The sequence below is a fragment of the Rhynchophorus ferrugineus genome, unplaced genomic scaffold (assembly GCF_030347505.1).
Source record: "Rhynchophorus ferrugineus isolate W39M unplaced genomic scaffold, kcgeb_rfMv2 rfM2, whole genome shotgun sequence".
NCBI classification, from domain to species: Eukaryota; Metazoa; Arthropoda; class Insecta; order Coleoptera; family Curculionidae; genus Rhynchophorus; species Rhynchophorus ferrugineus.
In genome coordinates this window covers 34,029,055-34,053,640 of record NW_027472581.1, presented here as the reverse complement: position 1 = coordinate 34,053,640, position 24,586 = coordinate 34,029,055, and the positions used below count along the sequence as shown (strand labels likewise).

At 30.8% G+C, this 24,586-nt stretch overlaps 3 protein-coding genes and 1 long non-coding RNA gene across 19 annotated transcripts in view; all 4 read right to left on the bottom strand.

The window, feature by feature from the left end:
* Window positions 1–460: 460 nt before the first annotated feature.
* Window positions 461–1,656, bottom strand: LOC143190656 (DNA fragmentation factor subunit alpha). The gene has a single exon (XM_076395148.1). It carries the CDS (start codon window positions 1,529–1,531, stop codon window positions 962–964), a length of 570 nt encoding a protein of 189 aa, XP_076251263.1. The 5' UTR covers window positions 1,532–1,656; the 3' UTR covers window positions 461–961.
* Window positions 1,657–3,703: 2,047 nt separating this feature from the next.
* LOC143190655 (endoplasmic reticulum metallopeptidase 1) lies at window positions 3,704–8,005 on the bottom strand. Of its 2 annotated transcripts, none has more exons than XM_076395146.1 (13): window positions 7,918–8,005; window positions 7,029–7,216; window positions 6,594–6,930; window positions 6,371–6,539; window positions 6,110–6,318; window positions 5,752–6,048; window positions 5,465–5,682; window positions 5,234–5,411; window positions 4,988–5,172; window positions 4,785–4,934; window positions 4,519–4,724; window positions 4,339–4,454; window positions 3,704–4,281 (listed from the first exon to the last, which is right to left on the bottom strand). In XM_076395146.1, the coding sequence occupies exons 2-13, from the start codon at window positions 7,194–7,196 to the stop codon at window positions 3,938–3,940; spliced, it is 2,577 nt and encodes an 858-aa protein (XP_076251261.1). In that variant the 5' UTR covers window positions 7,197–7,216; window positions 7,918–8,005; the 3' UTR covers window positions 3,704–3,937. The 2 variants fall into 2 exon arrangements, with proteins under 2 accessions (XP_076251261.1, XP_076251262.1); XM_076395147.1 differs by lacking the exon at window positions 7,918–8,005 and adding an exon at window positions 7,605–7,686.
* A 220-nt stretch (window positions 8,006–8,225) lies between these two features.
* LOC143190643 (disks large 1 tumor suppressor protein) overlaps window positions 8,226–24,586 on the bottom strand; it is a 676,624-nt gene continuing 660,263 nt past the window's right edge. For 10 of the 15 annotated variants that reach the window (XM_076395120.1, XM_076395121.1, XM_076395129.1 and 7 more), the window contains 7 exons: window positions 23,491–23,532; window positions 23,198–23,284; window positions 17,190–17,339; window positions 14,069–14,241; window positions 11,097–11,206; window positions 10,888–10,979; window positions 8,226–9,281 (listed from right to left, as the gene is read on the bottom strand). In XM_076395120.1, coding sequence (XP_076251235.1) covers window positions 9,175–9,281; window positions 10,888–10,979; window positions 11,097–11,206; window positions 14,069–14,241; window positions 17,190–17,339; window positions 23,198–23,284; window positions 23,491–23,532 — 761 coding nt within the window. In that variant the 3' untranslated portion in view covers window positions 8,226–9,174. The remainder of the gene's footprint in view (window positions 9,282–10,887; window positions 10,980–11,096; window positions 11,207–14,068; window positions 14,242–17,189; window positions 17,340–23,197; window positions 23,285–23,490; window positions 23,533–24,586) is intronic. The other 5 variants (XM_076395122.1, XM_076395123.1, XM_076395132.1 and 2 more) reach the window with 1 other exon arrangement.
* On the bottom strand, window positions 19,454–23,191 carry LOC143190654 (uncharacterized). The gene is made up of 2 exons (XR_013004301.1): window positions 19,720–23,191; window positions 19,454–19,568 (listed from the first exon to the last, which is right to left on the bottom strand). It is a non-coding gene; the product is annotated as an uncharacterized LOC143190654 (long non-coding RNA).

Genomic DNA, 24,586 nt, shown 5'->3' with positions numbered 1-24,586 from the left:
CTGTCATATGGTAAGAACTGAAGCTTAATCATGTAAAGCAGAGAGCTCGCTGAAGGTAATATTGATCGTCAACATCGTTTGAAATATGGTAATCAGGAAACACATTCATCTCTGCATCACCTGATTTAGATATAGATATTAGAAGCATAAATGACCACCTATGTAATATGGTTTAGAACCACTTGATCACATATGCGGTTATTTGAAGTCAAAATTATATAACAAACTCACAATCTTCCATGTATCAATGAAGAGCTCCAACGCTCTATGAAGGAACAAAGACGACAAAATGTGTATGTATACTGGTAATGCTGTGGAGACATTTGCTCTATATGCTATAAGATATATAATCATATGTATTTTATAACTCAATATATAAATTATTTTAAATATGATAGGTAAAACAGATTATTGTAGGTTTACAATAACAAAATAAATCTAAAAAAATAAAACCACAAAATTAGAAAAATACAAAATGTTTATTTCTTGATTCAACAAACTTAAGATAATAAAACTTAACTAAAAATAATTGGAGTAACGAAGAGATAGAGTACACAAAAAACCACAGTCTATATGATAAATATCTGTCGGATCATATTCCGAAAGGTGTTTTTGCCGAAAACGTTTCGTAACGTTATCAAAAAAGTATAAGTATTTTTAGGCATTCTGTAAAAACAATTGAATATGAACTATATTTAAGGTTGTGAGATTAAAGGTAAGATTATCTAAGGTAACAAAACTGATATAATAAATAATAAGAACAGCATAATAAAAACAAACACAAAATTAGAAATGTATAAAATATTTAGTTTTATGCCCTAACAAATTTAATATAATAAAACAAGTAGTTAAGCACTGAAAGAAATAGGATATATCACAGTAATTTATAGGGTTCAATTCCAAACTTACGTTAAAAAAGGGGTTATATACAAAATGTGCGCCTTATCCCCGTTAAAAACATCTAGTTGGCCTCTGATTCAGTGGCCTCCTTTTCCTGATATAGTCTGAGTAGGTCCATCGCGTCCTGTGCTTGTCTCTTCTCGCACAAGAACCGACCTGATGCTTCCTTCAACTGGTCCAAAAAGATTTTATCTGGATAAGTTAGATCCGCCAGAGATTCTGGGTCCATGTCGCTCAACAACTCCAATTCGGGACCACCCAGTAACGAGAGATGACACAAATTCGATTTCAGACGACCTACCAGACCGGCCAGTTCGTGGCCCCGTGAATCGTCCACTTCGTCTTCCTTATTCAGTTCACATCGTGGATACGGTGGAGTCCACTTCTGGTTGTTAGCCAGAATCATTAGGCTTGTGTTTGGTTCCAAAGTAGCGAAATATTCTTCATCATCGATCTCAGTACCGTCTGCCTCCAGAACTACCATGAAATGGTCATCGCCCATTAGTTCCAACTTTTCCTTCACTTTTGAGGTTAGGTCTTCGAGTGTTACCGCGACAATGCCCTTGCGTATTTCACGTGAGTTATTACAAATCTTGAACGGTTTAGTTTTTTGATTTTCGTCCGCTTCCATTCTTGATGAACGTCTTATTATGGAACTGCGTCAATTGGTTACTGGGCCACGACACACCCACCAAAGACGATAAGCGCGACAAGAATGAACCGGAGACCGCAGACGACAGACGGACGGTTGTGGAAGGTTGCCGCCCTCGGCTTGTATGGTGTGTGACGGGTTGCAAGGGGCATGGCGAACGAACGAAAGGTCACTCTCGGTCATTTAGCAGGATCGATATTTCATATCAGTTAATTGTTTCAAAACGCGACTGACCCCACTTATTCCATAAGCATTAAGTTACTACTATTATGGCATTTAATTGATATTCTAACCGCAGTTTATATTTTAAAGTATATCACTTTGTATTACTGGTTATATAAACATCACCATATTCATAATAAAGTAGTCTTGATTTTAAAAATCAAGTAAAATATATATGCAACATAGACATGTTTGTTACTTCGTTACAAAACAGATTTTAAGCTTTTACAAATAATATCCATAGTGAGCAACAAGAAATTATATTTTTTTATCACATCTACATTAGACTGCTTAACACATCGTAATTTACATTTCAATTTACATTGGTTCTTACTATTATTCTCTTGTATTTTCATCACATTACAAGAAAGCAAGTCTGCGGTGTACATACATCAATATCTATTTCTCAAAATAAAAGTAAATTAGACTACTTAAGAATAACACTTATACACCCACAATACAAGTTCGTCTGCTTTGGTTCGCTTTAATATTTTGATTTCCTGCCCGATTCCCAGTAGCTGAATTATTTCATGTGTTACGGTGAAATCTTTCATAGATTCATAATTAATTTAAAGATCATCGTGCAGTTCTTCCTATCTTAACTAATAAATAACGAGATCGAGATTGCCTAAAAACAAAATAATTTAAGTTTTATAGAAATTATTTATTATCTTCTTGTCATCCTCTTCTGAAAGAACACGAAATTTGAAGATAGTAGAAATTCTTTGTAATTACAAAATATCTATACAGGTTCCATAGTGTGAAAAAATGAGAAAGTTTTTGAAGATTTAGATATATTTTAAGATTAAAAGCCCAAAAACTGTACTGTAGGATTTATTACATGTGGTAGGATTGCCAATATTTGTATAGTAGTCATAAAGTCCTGCGTTTTACAGAGCAGCATGATGAAATTAACGGTGCGGTTGTTGCAGTGGAAGTTAATTAACTGTAACTAGATTTTAGATATATTCAGGAGAGCTCAATAAAGGATTTCGCAGTATATGGTTTGATATTAAAGGTTTGTATAAGTAACCTAATCCCTCTTGGGATGAAAATATCTCAAATCTCCTTTGCAAACAAGAAAATGTTGAAAAAATTTAAAAGCAATAAAACACAAAAAAGCAATCTCATATATTAAGTGTAACTGTACATTTCCCATAATGTATTATAGGAATGATTATTTATAACCTTTGAATTAATTCATTTAAAATTAAAGTATAGTTTTTGCGAAAAGCCTGCTTAGAATTTTTGTTCAGACAATGTATTGTTGATAAATGTACAAACACAATTTCTCATAATGGCTTACTTGGGGATCTTGGAAGACAGCGGATGGAATCGCCATTAGCGATCGTATCGAAGAGCTCTCAGATGGGTTCCTTCAGACTTCATTTGAAGCAGAGAAATAGTCGTCCAGAAAAGGAAAGGCAGATGAAGTAGCGCTGTCATTTCATTCTTCGTGAGGAACTTATTGATAATAGGGGTTGTATATAAAATTTCGCTTTTTTAAGCAGTTAGTCACGATTAAAACTTGTTCTTGGTATATAATGCTATCTTGTATAGCATATTGCTTTCCTTCTCACAGTCGGAATCTTCACTGAGCTTTTTCAGTTTAAATCCGTGGCTCATCATTAAACTCAATCATTAAGCTCAACGTCATTAAAGTTGACTTTATGATTATAGTAAAACATTACATTAACATTAAACAGATATTATTTCTATTGTGTCTATATAGACGCACCATTAACAAATAATCTCTTATAATTAACTAAACAATCGAAAATTTAATCATCTTGCATCAAGCAGTTTCATTTATAATTAGAATAAACATTTTTGATAAAAAAGTTCCTAAAAGGTCGCAAAACTTATAGTTCTCGTGCCACCATTAAGAGGTTACCATTAACAAACATGACAAAAAATTAAAACAACATATGTTATGTAAAATATATTATATGAAGCCTTTTGACCTATTAAATATTTCATATTAAAAACAAATAATTATCAAAAATACATAATTTATCATAAGATACATATTAAATATCAAACATTGAAAATACATGCTAAAATATCAGAATATATATAAACATGAACAAACCCATCTATATTAATTATATTTGGTAGTAAACAAGAATATAAAAACTTGGGAAAACATTCAAAACAATGTGATTAAATCACATAGGCCTGGTATGTCGATAACCATGCAATCTTGTCAGTCCATGTTGGAAACTGGCTGAGGAAATTGAGAAACGGTGGGGTCCTCGGATACCTCTTGTCATGTGCATATCGCCCTATAACGACAAAATCGACAGTAGGACCATCCCAATTGTCGGGAACCTCCACAGTGAAAGTAAATTGAAAATCTAAGTTGTCCTTGGTGGCCTGGTATAAAATGAAATACATTGGTCGACCCCGAAACTGATGTTGAGGTGTGTACAATTCATGTACTAAACTTATGTTCTGCACGGTGACGTTGGATTTCGGGACAAGATACACAGTCATCCTGTCAGGACCTGGATAGAAGCTTTGTTTTAATACACTAGATCAATGTAAATGGTATATGTACATACCAATACACGAAACATTGTAGATTAGTTTGCTGGGTGATTCTTTTTCGATTGAATTGACTGTGAAATTAACTTCCTTGAGTATCGGTTGAGAAGCAGGTATCCATGTACTATAGTCTCTAATGAGATAATAAATATTTAATTAACAAATAAGTTATCTTTAAGGTCACCATAATTACTTACACAATCTGTAACATAAGGGGATGTGAAAGGGGTAAACCACAGGCTGGATATTTTTCACAATATTCATTAACTGGCGAGGCTCGTTTCAGATCCATCACGTGACTTCGCAATATGTTCGGTGAGTTTCTATCCATGTTCAACAGAAAATATCCCGAATCTTTCTTGACCAATTCACCTGACGCATTGAAAAATTGTCTCGATGTATGCTAAAAAATAAGCAATGATATAAGGTGGATAATGCTTTTCTATATTCTGACGTCTTTTACCAGAATCCAGTGTCTCTGTGGATGCGGGCCATTAGTGTTGTTGTATGGAAAACCCCATGGTGTAAAAACTACCACTAAAAACGCCATAAAAATTATTCCCAACGTAATGAAATAGAATTTCACCTTTCTCAATGTGTTGGTGAAGATAGTCTAGAATGAAGCAAGATATTAATGTCAAGTAATCAAATAATTTAATTACTTACTATTGGTGATACGATTAAAATAGTAAAAAAGAAGGTCATAAGTCCCATTAATAATTCTGGATTACGATGAGAACCCATTCGTCCTGTGATAGGTACAAATAAGGACAAAGTGGTTACAGCCTGATACATCAAGTTCATACATGGCAGAATGTTGAAAAGCAAGTAAATCCATTGCCATGTCTTAACTAAGAATCAACACAATGAACAACTTTTTATATTGTTTTGATATACATATTATCAACTTACTAGAATATTCCAGTCTCAGTAAATAAATGGTGAAGAATGCTAAAGAATTGAATACCACTGGTATCATGATAGCATAAGTTGCTCTAATATTAAAATATACACCAAATGCGACCACAATAGTCCATATTAATCTTAGGCAGTTTGCCTGTATTTGAGATCTAATTCCCAATGATACATTCTAAAAAAATCAATTATCATAATACAACCAATGTCTATAAGAACATAATATACTTGATGATTAGTTAAAAATAGCAATGATCCTGATATTGCTACAGTTGGAATAACATACAATCCATATAGCAACCATGGATTAGCATACCAACTCATCGATTTACCCAATAGATCTAACACCATTCCAAGACTGAAAACAAAAATAACACAAAGCAACCAACTTCCCAAGATTGCCCCCAAAACATAACAGAAATACTGGATGTTATACTTGCACAAACCTAAAATAAAATTCTGATATAGTGTCGTGTTGAAAAAAAAACTTAATCAGAATTGCAACCATCACTTACCTAATTTGAATTTAATAAAACTGTAAATAAACACCACCAAAGACAATCCAATTGCGACAATATTTATAGCCGAAGCTAGTGTGGTGGTGTAGTTAACAAAAAATAATCCAAAAACATCAAAATAAACAGATTTCCCTTCAGAAGGTATTTTATCATACAATTCTGGAGAGTTTGCCAAATCTTTTAGTAACGATAATACATTATCACCAGCATGCTGATATGATCCTAAAGGAAAATCTCCATCGTCATAGCTAGTATGATAACGATAACCATCCTTAATAAATGCCATATCCAGTCCTGAAAGTATAATTAAATATATACTTGAATTAATATGTTAAAAACAATAAATGCCTATTACCAACTAATCCTCCAAAATCGCGGAATATTCTGAAATCTGTATCAGAGGGAATAATACCACTCTGAAAAATTTCTTCTCCAGCAGCTTGACCATAAGGATGAGGTACATTGCTATAATATTTTACAAGCCATGGTGTCTCAGGTCCTGTTTGAAACAAAATTATTTTACCACCATAACCTGCTGCATCTAAATTGACCACTACTTTACAACTGAAATAAAATGATACAGTAACTTTGTAAATGATATTATTACATTATTTACTCCTTAGCCCATTTATGTTGCGTTATGAATCCATGAGAAGCTAATAAAGGACTTTCTTCAGCTCCATTAAAAAGAAATATTATATTATGCCAAGGTGTTTCTTCTTGTTGTGAGAAAATTTTTAAAATTTCCAGCATTACAGCCACATTAATTCCATCATCGCTACCACCTGTAGTATATGTTAATTAAAGGATATTAATTCTTACAGTTTAATTTTACTTACCTGGACTAGTTGGTGCAGAATCAAAATGTGAATTTACTAAAACACTATTAGTACTATTGATGCCGTGGAACTTTACAATAATATTTTTGACACTATAATAAGTATTTATGAAACCTTCAGACCTCTTGAAGGAATAAGCACCACTAACTTCTTGAACGTCAATTTCAATGTTTTGATTTTTGTTTCTAGTATATATAATATCATTAATTCTATTCATGAGGTAATGATAAGTAATTTGTTCGTTTTCATGACTACCAACAATTCTGGGGCCTAGTTGAGTCAAATAGAGAACATCCTTGCTAGCTCTCTGAGCATTGAAAACTGTATAGTCTTTATTCTAAAAAATGCATTATTAATTATATATATATATATATATATATATATATATATATATATATATATATATATATATATATAATATCTAGCACTAATAACCTCTTGTACAATAGCGGAGGGTAACAAACTGTCCAGATAAATCACTACACCAAATAGTCCGGTTAAAAGAACAATAACTAATAATCCAATATAAAATGGATTACTGTGGAGGCTTTCTTTGGTTGATTCACTGTCGAAGCTATATGTATTCTTGGATTTCCACCCCATCTTCTATGTATATTCATATACTACAAATTAACATGTAAATTGAATGAACTATTATGAATGCAAAACTTTTTTTAATCTCATATTTCTCAAAATTAGAATAATCTGGAGATGACAGGAACACTGCTTCTTTTGTGATAAGGTTATGTTTATATCATTGAAATCTGTATATTTTGTGGTTTATAACTCCGTTAAATTATAAAATTAATATTATAAAGAATAATTGGTTTTTAGTTTAAAAAAACCTTTTTAGTTGTACAGAAACTTTGATTATTAAAAATTTAAGATTATAAGCTTCAATTGTTGCTTAACAACATTTAAATATATTTTAAATTATCGAGTTGACTGATATTGATAAATATATTTGTTATCAAAATTGTTATAAATTTTATTTCAATTTATTTACTTTACCTGATACTTGATAAGTATATCTACAGATGTTTTTTCTTAAGCATACCCTTATAACAGAGATTTAGGAATATACTTTGTGGGTATTATTAATTACCGTATAGATTTTTGGGTGACTATAGTTAAATAAAGTATATTATATATTTATTACTGATTATTTATCATGAATTATGAACCAGCAATTCCGGTTGTCGACTCGTCCTTAATAATTCCCAAGGTTTAAATACGAAAATCAAAACATTATATAAATTAAAAGCATAACTATGGTATATACAGTGTAAATTTATTAAGACAAACGTAAATCAATTACACTTACCTAAACGATTGCAACATTTATGCCCATATGGAATTCAAACCCATGAATTTCTTAACAGCGGGACATTCGATCTGACTACTTACCCACATCAATGAAATTCCAGTTTTACGATTAATCATATCAAATATTTATTGTTTGGCTGTATATTCAAAATTATTTTAAAACTGGTTTATGGAGTAATTTTATAAACAACTCAATAAAACAACCATTATGAAACTGACAACTACTGGCACATTCATTAATTAAATTGAATTCCAGATATATTCCGTTTTCTTGGGGAAGTAATAAGATAAAAAGTAAACAATAACTATTAGTAAAATTTCTTTTAATATTAACTCAAATAAGTTAAGTGACAATTTTTCAATAACAATAACATTATTCCTATTACACACTACACATAGATATTTTTGTGTATATACAAATCTGCATAATTTCCAACTATTATTTATTTGGGGCACGACAGCCCTCACTTCAATAATATAATATATGACACTACAAAAACATTGATAAACTAGCTAATAACAAGAAAAAGTTCTTCTCCGAGATATTTCACTATAAATATAGTAAGTACGATAATATTTGTCTTGAAAATTGTTAAAAAACACAGGTGCACAATGTGTAGATTAAATGAAGCTGGGACCTTTTTTGCATTTTTTTTTCAAGAATCTTCCACTATTGAAGATTATGCTCAAAGAAAGCTTCAAAATAATGAACTTTACAAGTTATCCAGGGACTATACAAAGCTCCATTAGTTAGCTTGGTTTTGAACTTTTTTATACGTAATTTTTTTACTATCTAAGTATAAGTTTACTTTGTTTCCTTTAAGTACAAGCAGTTTGCTTTCGGCCGCTGATGTTGATTTTCTAGGTTTTTATTTTAATTTATTTTTTGAGCATTTACTTGAGTATTAGAAAGACTTCATTATGAAAATATTTCTTACAAATATTTCTAAGAAGAAAGTATGTCAAGATTTTCGATTCGTTTATGGTTAGTTTATTTACGCGCCCTAACAAAGTTTGTTGAGCATCGGGGCGTTAAGACGTTCGCGATGGCGACCAAAAGCAGATGCGTTCAACAAGATTGCCAAACAAAATTGTGAAGAGAGAAAAGAACACGTGATGATGTAAAGCGGGATACAGGGGGCCGGTCCACGCCACCACGCCGTCATGAGCGGAAGCTACAGCTGCTACCGTTGGTCGGGAGAGAGCGTTAGTGGCGCGCAGGACGTTGCGGGAACATCCACACGGTTGCGGGGGGTCACAGTTTTTCCTTGGCTGGGACCCAGATGGTTGATCCGGATTGGTCGTTGATCACATCCTTGACCAGAGTATAAATATCCTCAGGTGTATCTCCCTGGACTACAGCTGAAAAATGAAAAAGATTTTATTTTTCGTCCTTAATTACAAATATAATGTTTTTGGATTACATTATTTTATGCATCTATCTCTTTTAAAATAAATATGAACCAAGTTGCTTTAATCTTGTTAACTTCAGTCAGTGATGTTATGTACATAATTAGTTCAACCTATTTGATCTGAAGTTTTCAGGATTATGTAGACAGAAATTACCGTATGTTACTATGCATATCTAAAACCTTTTCATTGTATTTGCAGATTGAGGTTCAGAAAACGTGGTGAAATTAGAGTGATAATAGTTATTTCTGAGAACTACATGGAAGTTTTTCATTTAAGTATAATTAATTTATTTTAAGATACATTATTTATACTCAGTTAATTAAAGTAAATATTATAATGTAAGGACTCCTTTTTAGCAACCAGGGTTTATCTGGACTGGGCTTCCTGCTCAGCGTGGGTTCCTAACCATGGTCTTTTGCATTAAGCCTACTGATTGGGCAGTGACCAACATAGAGACTATCCCAGAAGACATCCAGTCTTACCCAGCCTGGTTACTGGCGTAACTGGGATTTTACACTGTTGTCTAAAGACATTTATTTACAGTTACAACAACAAACATAAAGTACATCCATGCCCATTAACCACTGAGGTACCAAGCTGGAACTCACTCAATTTAATATTGTTGTTAAAAACATATGCTTATTATTCTTATTATGTCCTGGTGGTTTAATACATATTTTGTGTCTGTTGGTTAAATTATATTCCGTTACTTTATGTTTTCAATGGTTAGAAGAAATTATTTTAAATGTAATTAAGTTCTTAAATTTATTTCTTTTTATATATTTCTAGATGCACTGAATGGGATTAATCTGGTTCATTCAATTCTTATTTTATTTTTTTGCCGCTTTTCTTTCCGCCCTCTTACTATATTACATCTATTATATCTTACTTTATTTACAACAAATTTTGTCCAACTTCGTCTATCTACCTATATTTTCATACTCTGGATACTTTAATATCTGCTCTTTTATTTTCTCACTATACCTCCTGTTTTATACAGTTTATTCCATATTGATTTTTTGTTACTATTTTTTGTTTTTGTTTGTTTATTTTTTATTATTTGTTTTTTGTCGTTGGTCTTAGTATAGTTCTGTATACTATTTTTTCTTCTTATGAAAGTTATTAGATGCCTTATTTTTATCTTTCTGTCTCTATGATAAAAGGAAACATAATTTCTAGATATCTAAATTTGTCTCCATTTTTTCATTCTCGGTCCCAGTTTTCATGATCAGCTGATATAATGTTGATCCTTATAATCAATATTTTTTACTATTTGTTTTGAAACATATGTTTGTGAATAAATGTAACTCATAAATAAGTAGACATATTTTAAATAACATCACTAAAAGAATCTGGTCCAATCTTATCAGTAACGACGTTATAAAAGAGGATTTTAAATTAAGAAAAAAGAGACTTTTTTCCCATCACCACCCACTTAACGTAACCCACGTCATAATTGAATTTAATAAAAATGTAAATCCCATCGGCCATCGTGAAATCGGTCCATTTGGTGCCATCCTAGTCCGATTTCAATTAGAATTAATGAATCATTAACCTGTGAAATATTCGCCGAATTCCTGCTCCATCTTGAGGGCCCTCTCGTACGTTTTCTTAGCCTGCTCCTCCGTCATCCGCTTGTTCATTTCCCTGAAAGGACACGCAAAGTCAATTTAATTAGGATAAAACGAGCGGGGGCTTGCGGGGCATTTGGGGGAATCGTAGGCGGAGCCCAGGGAGGAGGAAGAGGGAAGATATTTTACTCACATTAGAGATTCGACTGACTTCGGTTTGATAAATATTGCTATTGGATACAGTTGTGCCACTTGAAGCCTTTTAATCGCATTACCGCTAACGTCTAGTATACAATGTTTGCCCTGAAAAAAAAAAATGCGATTATCATCACGGCTAACTTGATTAAAAAAACACACGTGTTTGAATACTCCTGATTAATTCCATTAAATAACTTAGTTACATTTCGCGTTTACTATGGCTTTACGATTCCTAGCGTTTTATTTATTAATTTATTTTATTCTGTCTCATAGTTGTACTGTCATAAAAAGAATGATATAAGAAATATTTAACAAGATTTAACAAATATTTATTTTATGTAAAAGTTAATGTTTATCAGTTTTTTGCTCTTTTTACATTTTTTAATTTTTACAATTTATTTCCTCTACTTTCCACCTAGTAAAATGTTGATAACATATTATGTTGATATCGTAGCTCTATCCATTTGAATATCTGTTTCGCGTTTCTTCAGCATTTCGAATTGTTTCATCTATTGCAATGTATGGAGTGGTAATGCAACAGAATTATTTTGTGCCTATAACTTGCTAATACTGGTATTATCCGCAAGAATTAAAATCAGAATCTACTATAGATTCATTTTGTTGTGTTATTAATGTTTTTTTGAGATTTCGGTTATCTTGTATAGTTATAGCTGATCCATTTAGTATATAGTTTAGCTAGAGAGTTTTAGGTAAAAACGCAAAATCTGTGACATTTTTGTTTCTTTTGATAATTTTAAGAAAATTTCTCGTTATGAGGTAATTTTTATAGCATTTATGGTAAAATTGAGTTGGTTAAATGTAAAACAGAAAGCAAACAGTTGAGTTCAAGTGAGGGTAACAGAGTACATTATTTTCCTGCTCTATCCCAGAAATTGTTTTTAAAAGTAAACAAAGATAAACTTAGGGTATCTCTTATATGTTTCTATGTAAGTACAAGAAGGTTTATCCTTTACATTTCAGACTGAATGGCTATAGACCCAAACGTGGAAGAGCATGGCTTAATCAAGATGCAACTGCTAATTGTAACATGTGATTCTCCACTGGTTATTGTGAAACAGACGAATATGTGTCAACTTCATGCAAATAAGAACTAGGTAGTACAACACTGAAAAGACCAAGCAAGCAAGAATTGATACATATCTTTTTATTATTTTGCTATTATTGTTATGTTATGTTTTCTAAAGGTTATTGCCAGTTGATAGTATTACGAACCTATTATTGGTGAATGATGCTTTACCTCGATTTTTTTTTTGGTTAATTATCAAAATTATGTAATTATTGTAACATTTAATTTAACTAAAATCATATTTTATGGCTGCAAATGGCAGTATTTCCTAATACTATTAACTGTCTAGAGCATCCTCAATAGAACATTGCAAAAAGAAAAATAATCATTAAGTGTTGTTTATTATATTTATAAACATAACAACTGTCATGTGTTTTGAAAGTGTTAACTTGTATTTAGATAGATTTGTTGAATTAAAATCCGTTTTTTTTAATTTTCCTTATAAATATTGACGCTTGATGCGCCCTCTGGTGATAACAATGAGCACTTTACGTGTCTTTATACTACGCCGCGAAATGTGTAAACAGTAAAACACTAATAATGGCGGGTAAAATGGTACTCATGACAAGATTATCAAATAGAAAATATCTTAATATTAAAATACCTGGTGATTATTACTGAATTAATAGAGGGTACTGATAAAAACAATTCAACGTCGAAATCCCAGAGAAAATAGATATTTAACTATATAGAATATTTTGGAGAAATGTTTCGTGGCGTCCATTATCTAGATGTTACCTTGAATTATTACCTTGAACTTATTGTTTTAAAAGCCCTGCTAATTTTTATGGTGCGTTTGTTTTTATTTTGAGCCATTTTCTTAGTGTAGATGTAAATAACAGTGGTTTCAGCGTTTTTCTACGTTTCGTAATTATATTATAACCAAAATTAGTTGGTTATTCATTTTAAAGAGTGTACCCAGGTGTTCAGAAAGCTAAATAATGAGACATCGTTTTCTTTTCAAGGGGTTGCCGACTCTTATTTAAAAAGCAGATAGATCATATAAAAATCCCAAATTATCTGGATTAAACATTTGTGGTGTTACTGACCAAGCATTGCTATTTCCTGGTATGTATACAATTACATACATAGGCTTTTGTATGTATATGTGGTTTTTTTATATATACCGTTTTTTTAATAAATTTAATCTATTTTTAACCTTGTTACTAACAAATGGGCGATAATTGTAAAAATAGTGACTAGAGTATAAACCTAAAATGTGTTTAAATTTTACACTAAAAATACTACAAGAAGATTTGTATTGCAAACTCAATCAACATTTAAATAGTGTTAAATTTCATTGCATTTTAAAAATTTGCTTATTAAAGTAGCTTCAATTTTGTCAAGGGATTAATTTATTTAAAGAAATATTAAAGCCAAAATTTGGTTAAGTATTCGAATCAATATGTTGTGGTATAAGACTACTTAACTAAAACAGTTTGGATTTTTGATTTGTTTGTATCTATTAGAAATCACGAAGTCAAAAATATACATGTCTCAAAAATTATATAAATAAAAAAAGTTAAGTGAAATGTTTGTTTGTAATGTTTTTAACTAACTTTGTAGACCAAAATGAGATAAAGCTTATAGAGGCAAGGCAATATCTCATGCCATACTTATAACTCCATCCAGATATGCTATATTTTTATTTATTTTATTAATTTTATTGCTAGGTTCTGCCATGTCAATAATATCATTGTAATTTTATAATTTTTTTAATAATATAAATATTAAACCTTTTCGTTGTACAAGACGTAATGATTTTTAGGATAAAATGTTACAATTATTATGTAAAGAATATGAATGATAAATTTATGACACATTTTTAGATTTCAAATAATTATAATTATGACAATTCTTAAACGGTTGATCGTACTTACTTTTTCTGCGACTTCTCTAACAGAAGCAACGGAAGTGCCATAAAGATTGTCATTATATTGCCCGGCTTCGATGAACAAGTGGTTCTGGATGTCCTTCTCCATTTGCTCCCTGGAACCTACGAAATGATAGTCACGTCCATCGACTTCATATTCGCGCTTAGGTCTGGTTGTATCTAAAAATTAAGTAATTGTTGTAGTTGAAGTATTTAACTTAAATATATCACTGGGCATAAATCGAGCATAAATAATTCAATATAAATATTAGAAAAAAATCAACACTTTGATGGTAATAGCATATTTTAAATTTTAATTAAAGTAACATAGGACTATATTAGAATACACGTCATTTAAACATAATTGAAATCTAATATTAAAATTTATCAAGTAATTGTAGCTGAAATATTTAACCTGAATATACAACACGATGTAAATCATAAAAAAATAATTGTTCAGTATAAATATTAGTGAAAAAAATATTCAATAAGTAGATTTGGACTAAGTTATGCATATTATTATTTATAGCATTACTTGTAATATTAATAAGCCTGAAATCATGAAATCTCAATATCTACATTACTTGTGAAGCATATTTAAGAAATATTAGTTGGATTATTTTATTTTAACCTGAAATATGTCTGCAAACATGACACTTCAGAATATATCAACGTAATTTATTAAAAAACAGCAACATAACATGTCAGTTGAAAAGTCCCCGGCCTCCATGTGTTTTTTAGTTAGCCCTAACCCTCAAAAGATGCGTGTATACATTTGACAGATGTCGGATCATTAGTTTGTGAATTATAGCATTTTTAATGAAGCAACTTTTGTTACTGTGAAAAAAATGGATAAAAAGGAATTTCGCATGATGATAAAATATTGCTATTTGAAGGAAAAAATACAGTTGAAGCAAAAACTTGGCTTGATGCCGAGTTTCCGGACACTGTCCCAGGAAAATCAACCATCAAGAATTGGTATGCTAAGTTTAGACGTGGTGAAATGAGCACCGAAGACGGTGAACGCAGTGGATGCCCAAAAGAGGTTGTTGATGGCTCCATCATTTCACTCCGAAGTTCAATCGACAGCCATCCGAGTGGACTGCACACGATGAACTCCGCTCAAAAGCGTGAGAAAACGCAACAGTCGGCTGGCAAGGTTACGGCATCTGTATTTTTTGATGCGCATGGAATAATTTTCATTGTCTATCTTGAAAAAGGAAGGACCAGATACAGTGACTATTACATAGCATTATTGGCCGCATTTGAAGAAAGTGCTGCTTCACCAAGACAATGCATCGTGCATCGCAAAATCCATGAATTGGGCTTCGAATTGCTTCCTCATCCACCGTATTCTCCAGATCTGGCCTCAGCGACTATTTCCTGTTCTCAGATATCAAAAGAATGCTCGCTGGGAAGACATTTTAGTAAATGAAGAGCTGATCGTCGAAACTGAGGCCTATTTTGAAGCAAAGGACAAATCGTACTACAAAAATGGTATCGAATACTTGGAGGGTCACTATAATCAGTACAATCACCTTGAAAGGGAATTATGTTGAGTGAAAAAAAACCAATTTTGCCAAAAAATGTGTTTTACTATGGTAGGTCGGGGACTTTTCAATTGACGTGTTATTAAAGTATTTAAAATTTGATGGTAGGTTTAAAGGCGGAAGGAGCATATTATTTATTGCATTATGCCGTCAATGAGGGTACAAGGTGAATATACATTGTTAACAATTTGCTTAAAAAGTTGCAAGTTCAAAGAGTTTCAAATATGCATAATTTATTTTAGAAATCAGAGTATTGAAATCGCACATTTATTATCAAATATTATAAATTAACTTTGTTTAGATTTCAAATATGTCTAAAAGAATAAATATTTCAAAATTTGTAAATACTGTTAAAAATAACAATAGGTGGTTATAACTTGTTATTATGCTATGCTATGTATTGTTAGCAATGAATATAGTCTATCTAATAAAACAGCCAATACACGTTATCAACATTTACGACTTCAGCACATCGCAATGTTGCCGTGTTAACTTAGAATTTTGGTTTACAACGATTGCGTGTTTGTAACCTCTAATTATTATCACTAATGTTTTGAAGAATTTCGTAGACATTTGACAACAGTATCGACCAGCACCAACACAAACAAATTTCCCTTTTTAAGTAGGGTAAAATGAGAACGAGATTAAAACAAATTTTTAATTTTTACAAACTGCCATATGGCAGTATATTCGACGTCATTTATGACGTGCATTGGTTGTTTTATTGGAAGGGTTATAGGGTTGAATTATTTTATTTGGATTGAAAATTTACCCAATTTGCTCATAATCATGTATTTTTAGAATAAACGTATATATTTCTTAAGGAACTATATGAAGGACTGTTGTGTTTAGACTTGAAATGTATGTAAATTGAAATGTTTTATAATTTATTAAAATGCACTATTAAGAATAAATATTACATTAATTTATTTTGACTTAAAATATCATGTAATGTTTAAAAACATCAAGAATTAGATACGATTAGATAGAAACATTAACAGATTAAATGACTTGGATTTAAAACATAGCTAATATAATAAGCATTTAAAAGAAATGTCCAAACTATTAGGCCTATAAATTAGTTTTAATGTATTTTTTCTATTATCTTTACCGATTTTGCCGTCGAGACAGTATTTTACATATGACTAAATGCCTTTCAATGTTTTTTGGCGTCAATTCATACGGCGCAAAATAGCCAAGCCTTTGGATCATTCCCATGTTCTTCAAGTAATTGGAAGAGGTTTTTTTTGATATCACTCTCAATTACAATTCTGCATAATCATCTTGCGTTTTACACGGATCATCATCGAGTATTCTCTTCAATTATTTGTAATGTTTTTTATTTGGTTGTTAGTATTTACATATTGAAATCGATGAAGAATGGTTGCCATATTTTTCACACCGACGAGATTTAATTCAGAGTAATACCATCTGTTGTAAATCCTTTAATATTAATTTATAGACCTTATTTAATAAGAAGTATTAACAGACTATGTATGCACATTTATTAATAATTATATCAAAAAATTACAATAGTAAAATAACGATTAGAAAATTATAAAAAAGGTAGCAACTTACGTGGTACACAGCTTCCGAATTTTTCGGGAAACTCGGAAATCAAATCGTCATTGATGCGATCCTTCAGAGCTCCCAGAATAATCACCGGCCTGGTGTACTGTATCTGGATCTGCTGCACCGGCTCGTACGACAACACCGACTCTTCATTGCCTGCAATAACACAACAATAAACTCTCATCGCAGGATCTCCGGTAGCTTTCCTAAAAGCTGTTGCTGGTCGTTCTTTTTTTTTAATCGGTTAAAAATCGAACTAGGTCGTCGTAAGACGACATCTACTGGTAAAACAGTCTAAGAAAAGAAGTCAGTAAAAAACTTGCCTATAAAAGAAGCCACAATTATCGAATCGTTTAAAAGAGATAGAGGCACAAAGAGAGAGAGATAGACAAAGAAAGATAGATAGAGAGAAACGTATGTAGACAAACATCGGAGATCATAATAATACAGAGATAATGGCGACGTCACATGTACAAAAAATCAATTGCAAACTCGCAAATTAAAAGGAAAATATGTGATTGTTTAGTAAATCGAACAAAAATAATCACTACCAAACCCGTCAGTTTAAGTCAGTTTTCAATAAATTTGAATTGTTATTTCGCATGTCGAATATCACCGCATCTATTTGTGATATAATGATTCAGGATAATATTCAAATTCATAATTCATTCGTAAATATATTATTTAGTAATTTCAATAAAAATTAATTCCTCCTTGAACATTTTATATTTTCGAAACAATCCAATCATTCACTTATTCTTTGTCTTCTTCATAAGACTAACAATGATTCTCCCAATAGTTTATACTTTATTAAACAATTAAGTCAAAATAAAAAAATTAGTGAATAATAGGCGTTTCCAATATACTAATTGATTTCGTAACATGTGGCAGCATTACCATGCCTCTTAATTTCCAGTAATCTGTCTATACAGAATAATTTTGAACGTGAAGAAATAGCTAATTCATCGGTTGGATGACACCTGACCCTGTTTATAACCAAATTTTTCATTATTTTCGCCGATACCTATAGTTTGTTTTATATAAGTTGAAAGTTTTAGGTTAATATCAACTGAAAACAATTATCGACTGTTAAGGAATTGACTACTTTTTACTATCGACTGTTTCAGTCGTGTACTTTTAGATACTATTTTTGGTTCTACTAGTTTCATTCGACTGGTTTTTAACGTTCTGGCTCTATTGTCCTAGCCGCGACCTTGACAAAAATGTACCCAATTTATGCTTACATAGTTATATATGTAATATATATAGTTTTATGATTTTTTTGGAAGTTTGCTTGGAAATAACAATATATTTCATATTAATATAGCAGCATTTTGGAGCGACACTTTTCAAGATTGTTATTGTAATAGGATAAAACATTAAAATTGTGAATGATAAATAGTATTTGATAAATAAATCCATAGAAAAATTCCATTCCTTTTTACAGATTCATAGAACATTCAAATATAAAAGTAATTCTACTTCGTTTAAAATTAAATTATTAATTGCATTTTAATAGTATTCAGTAATTATTTTTTTCCTTTTATTTTTTAAGGTTAGTACGTCAAGGAAAAGTATAAAATATAAGTATAGTATAGTAAAATTAACTGATCCGGTTAATTATCTCCGTCCTTTCCTCTCTCACAATTTATACAGGAAAGGATTCGTACATCTTCGTCTGACATCAAGAATTAAAAAAACAAACAGTCGAACCGTGTATTTGACTGAAAATAATAATTACTATTTTCAGTCGCTAGTTTTTTAACTATCGACTGTTTCGACTGTTTTCAGTCGATAGTTCCCAAACGCTAGTTAATATATATATATATATATATATATATATATATATATATATATATATATATATATATATATATATATATATATATATATATATATATAGAGGATTGTATAATTCAATTCAATTGTATAATAATAGTATAGAGGATTGTATAAGGTTCAAGAAGGTTCCAATAAGAAGAAAATGTAGGCTCAAATTTCAAAATAACATCAAGGGTTACAAGTTTCATAGTGTCTTTATATGGTGAGTTTAATATAAAATTTAAATTCTTTACAATGGGCTGGGAGAAAGTAATTTCGATTTATTTTCATGTTTTTCAAATAGAATTTATTAATACAAATGATATATGTGTCGTTTTAATTGATGACCCTTAAAATCATAGTTCTATCACTATAACTGATTGACCACAGCGAGGTTCATCTTTAGTATAGGCATTTCCCTTTTAGATTTGAGATATATTTTTTAGATATTTATTTTTTCATACATTTTAATTATGCTCTAATGGCTTTTAATTCAACAATTCCTAGTATTTTACTGGCGCCTCGATCAGTCTGAATGAAACAATGAGTGAGTTTTATGTTCGACTGTAATTTTTTTTGTTTAAGTTAAAACAGTTACATTCAGTTAAAACTCACTTTTTTATGTATATAGTGTGATGTTGATTATTTCATAAATAATAAAGCAGGACATTTTTTGTAAAAAGTAATTTTATTGAAGCATTAAAATTTTAAAAACATCCATCTTCATCCAATATTTTGTTTGTTTTATCTTTATATTGTAGCTCTAGATTACATGATGTTTGACCAGTGAAAATATGGCAAGGAAGAAAAGTTTTTTCATCTATTTCAGGCCCATGGTTCTATTGATGGCAAGGCAACCTTCAGGATAATTCATAAAAACGGATTTATCGCTGATTGATAATTTTAAATTTCATCCTGACAATCTTATTTCATATCACATTTTATTATTCGACATGTATTTATCTTAAGCTGACGGGTGTCAAGATACGCTAATAATCTAGAATGCAGTTAAAAATTACAACGTTTCTAGAAACAAACGTATGAAAACTCTAAAAACACATTCGTCCTACATAATCAAAACTGTGAGCTTGTTCGAGAACAACGGACTTGGTCAAATTTGAAATTGTGATGTACGAGAGATCTTGATAGTAACCGGGTTTAAAACGTCTCGTTCCGCTGGATCAGAGGCCTGTGACGCGATTGCTTGTTACTGGCAAGATCTCAATTGACTTGGATATAAACAGTTGAATAATTTACAGATTTTCGATAGTATCGTCCGTTCTAAAATTTCATCACCTAATTCGCATGTTTTTAATTAAAACATGCCATTTTGTGAAATTTTATAACAGAATGTATGCAACGATGATGAGTTGTGATGTTGATGTTCATTTATTTGCTAATTTACGAAAAAAACCATAACTGAACGAAAGAGAAACTGATAATAAAGGCAAATTAATAATAATAATAAATAGAACGGAAATAAAGATTGGATTAGTTTATTATATGAATTAGAACAACATATTTTTATTTACTGTATAAAATATCTAGAATTAGTTAGTTGAAATGGAAAACACCAAAGAATAACTATCCAGTAAGATTCGTTAGTTTTTCGCATTAGCAAAACAGTAATTTTGGTGTAATAAAACGCTATAGATTTCTCTCAAATTCTCTATTCAACGCTTTGGAAATTCTGATCTTTATCAATAAAACTCTGGACTATCTACAACTTTAGGTCAGAATAACTGGACCATTTATCATTTCATTCGTCTAAATATAATAACTGTGTAGTACTATTATTTATAATACCAACTATGTTAAGGCCAATTAATACATTCTTTTATTTAGATTTAAAATGTCTAACTATGTAAAACATATAATTATTAATGCAAAATATAAAAAATAAACAGATATTTTGAGTTAAATTTAAAATTAGGTATCGTTAAAAAAGGGAATGTTCGTTTTTCTTAATGTTGTTATGTCATGATACAATCTTGAAATTATTTTTTTAACAACCAAATGAGAGTTGTCATGAACTAATTGTTCAGCATCTCATAGATAGGGTGGGGCAAAAGTCTCGTTACCATTTTGATTGCTTTAACCATTGTGTTGCGTAGACATCCAAATTTCATCATGGATAAGCGACAAGAACGAGCAGAAATAGTGATAACATTTATTGAAAATAATCGTCCCATTATTACTGTTCAGGACGAAAATTACGTCCATGGTAGCGGGACTTTTGCCTCACCCCATATTTCCAAACAATTTTTATTATCATAAAAAATTTTCCGATTAAAATTTCGTATTTCTTACTGGATAGTTGATACGTATTTTAACACTTGATCAGACATCAAAAGCTATTATTACAATTCTCAATAGGGGCTCACTGATATCAGTGGCCTAAGGCACCAACCATGTGTTGGTGTAGTTTTCAGCTTGGTATCGGTAAAGAAAACTTGTTTAGAACAAAAGAAAACCGACGGAGTTAAGCAAAGAAAAAGAAAACAATGGTTAGGTGTGAGTTAGTATGAAAATGTTCGAATCAGAAAGGTGTTGAGACAGTTCGATGACATATTTTGTTGATTAGAACATATATCGAGATTTTGGATTCTAAAACTATGTGATACAATTTATAGATATAACAAGTACAATTTATAAAGGAATATGAAATTGAGCTTTTATACTAAATCTTTAGGTATATATTTGATGAACGATATAAAATGGTTTCTATTTTTAGTATATTATTCGAGACACTGAATATTGATAATTAAATTTGGTTAATTTTAGCTTATGGTTTCTATTTTTATTACACCTTACGTCCGATTTGTTACTACATGCTTCAGATTTTATTTTTTATTTGAAGAATAGATATGGGTAACTAAAACATGTTCCTGCATTTAAGACTTGTTTTCTTACTTTGTGTTATCTAAAGCTTCCTGAAATTTGATGAAGTCTTTAATACCTTTTACATATTTTTAATTAATCAATCTTTTAATAAATCTATTAGCATCAAGCAATCTGCATAACTTCTGAAAACTTCTAGGATATTTGTATAAATCCAAAGGTTTTCATCAATCCATAGTCGGTGGTCAGGAAGACATTGCTTGCGATCAGCAGAAGCTGTTCTGTCTTCGTGACAATGTTAGTCTCTTATTTTCAAATCGCTTTCTATTATCTTGGTTTATATCTTTGAAGCTGTTCGTTGCGTTTTTGATTGTAATATTTCCTCTATTCAGGACGCACCATCTTAAAGAAGCAAAACGCCTGTAGCTTGGCCAATTCTGTTTATTACTTCAGTGTTAGATGCCACTTTCATTTTTTGTATTACGAATCCATGTACTTGATCAGGATTAGTTCTAACCGGAACCCCTTGATAATTCAATAGTCTGTTATTAATATTTTACTCATTAATTCTCAAGCCATATGACTTTACAGTCCCAACTATATCGTGAAGAGTGCTAGAATATCTGTATCAGTGAATATAGGTCTATTATCATGGAACATCAGATCAGTTAAGAAGTTTGCAGCATAATATTGAACGTCATGTCTGTTTTTAAAAACTTTTCATATAATTGAATCCACCATTATGTTGAAAAGCAATGGACAGACCACATCTCCTTGGTGAACATCTCGGATTTGAAATGTCTTGTGTAAATATGAATGACACTATTCTAAAAAATATTGTTTATATTTCTATTAGTAGTAGCTTAGTAGCTCTAAGTTAGTAGCTTTTTGATTCACTAGCAATTCTAAAAATCTAGCACAATTGACGATTAAGTAGATTTGAAAGATTTATATGATAACAAACATAAGAACCATCATGATAACATAACATTGGTTCCGACTTACAATTACTGGTGACTTGGTTTCGTAATTTTAGTAATATTCATAATTAGATAAACATAGACTACGAAAAATCAAATTTTAAATGTCAAAAGTGTTCTAAATTCAATGTTCTCCATAATGTTCATCTCGAAAAACCATCAACTAATATGTATCTGGAACTGTCTGATGGAGAGAAAAAGATGAGTCGAGATTGATATGCAACCAGTGCAACTTCTCACTAAAGAACAAGATATAGGGGGAGCGCGGAGGTGACTGGGCCGATCGGTGGTGTCGGAGTGGCGAAGGGAGAGGGGGGTAAGTTCGCGTCAAAAAAATAGGTGGCCGCCATGCATCACAACACTAAAACTTACTAAATTCGTCTATATTGTCATTATTCTCCAGATATATTAGCGTTATTTCTTCCATGTAAGGGAGCTCAACCCGATATAATATTTCACCTGTACTAGGAAACACAGAAAGAAGCCAAAAAAGAAAAAAATATATATAGTAAATGAAAATCAAATATCCGTCGATGCATTTGCATTTTGCACAAATAAACGGCGCAGTGACGCGCACGTTCAACATTAGAGAGAGACCAAAAACATCGATTGAATGATACAGAGAAAGAGAGATAGTGAAAGAGAAAAAAAAACGTATACTGTACCTTCGTTGTTGGCGTCGTCTTGGGTGTAGCACAACATGAAAGCTGCAAAAAGAAAGGCAAATCAGTGACCCATGGTCGGTTTGGTATATCGCTCAGAAATCTTCCAAAGGAATGGTTTAGTTGCAACTTATATCTCAAAAAAATATTAAATAACCTGATATACACTATTGTTAACCGTTGTAACTAATACATAGCATTTTGTTCAAATATCTCAAAACATTTTGAGAAGTAGCTATGGTTTTAATAAATAATTAAAATTAAGTACCAATTTTAAAGATTTATTATTAAAATAATGATAAGGTTTTTTTAAAGTGTTTTTTAAAATATTTTTAATTTTTCTTGAAAAAAATATCAATCGATATAAGTATCGATATTTTTCCGACAGTATCAGAATCTATAAAAAGAGTTATTTCTCAAGTTATTTTCTGATTTTGCTCCATTTGAATGTCGTTTTCAATCAATGATATATGTTCCGACGAGGCAGGCACTCTTTATATTGTAAAATAAGATTTAAGTATTTCATCTAAAGACAAATAGCTTCTTGACGTAAGATGGATAACATGATAGAAATATTTGTAATATTTTTTTTCTATTTCGTTTTAAATATACATTTTCATAAATTAAAAAACACTATATATTAATTCGAAACCCTTCGATAAATCAATTTATTTATAGAGTATACTATTTTATTAATTTATTTCAAATAAGAGCAAAAACAAGCTGATTTCTTATTGCGTTAAAGGTGCTGCTAAATGTCATCACCTTGTTAACTGAAATTTGGGGTAAATAAATTATTTGATATTTATTATTTGAAAAAATTGTAATAAAATTTGAATTTTTAAAATAAAAAAAAACAGAAATGTCAAAAACAATAAAATGTTTCGTTTTTTCAAACAGCGGCAATTTTGCCAAAATAATTTTGCTTGGATTTCGAAGTATGTATAATGAAGGCTCACAGTAAATTCCAAGTAAATCGGTTAGGTAAAACTTGGGATATTACGTCAACTGTGTCGAAGAAAGTAGTTTTGATAAAAAGGCTTTTTAAGTTTCGTTCTTAAATGCTACATGGCTAAAATAGCTATTCAATAAAACAGCC

Excerpts from the sequence above, each read along its gene's own strand:
- LOC143190656 (XM_076395148.1), bottom strand. The coding sequence starts at position 1,531 with ATGGAAGCGGACGAAAATCAAAAAACTAAACCGTTCAAGATTTGTAAT.
- LOC143190655 (XM_076395146.1), bottom strand. The coding sequence starts at position 7,196 with ATGGGGTGGAAATCCAAGAATACATATAGCTTCGACAGTGAATCAACC. Across the intron at positions 5,412-5,464 it reads TATTTTTAACTAATCATCAA|AATGTATCATTGGGAATTAG; the intron begins GTATATTATGTT and ends TGATTTTTTTAG. Across the intron at positions 4,455-4,518 it reads CCCCTTATGTTACAGATTGT|AGACTATAGTACATGGATAC; the intron begins GTAAGTAATTAT and ends TTATCTCATTAG.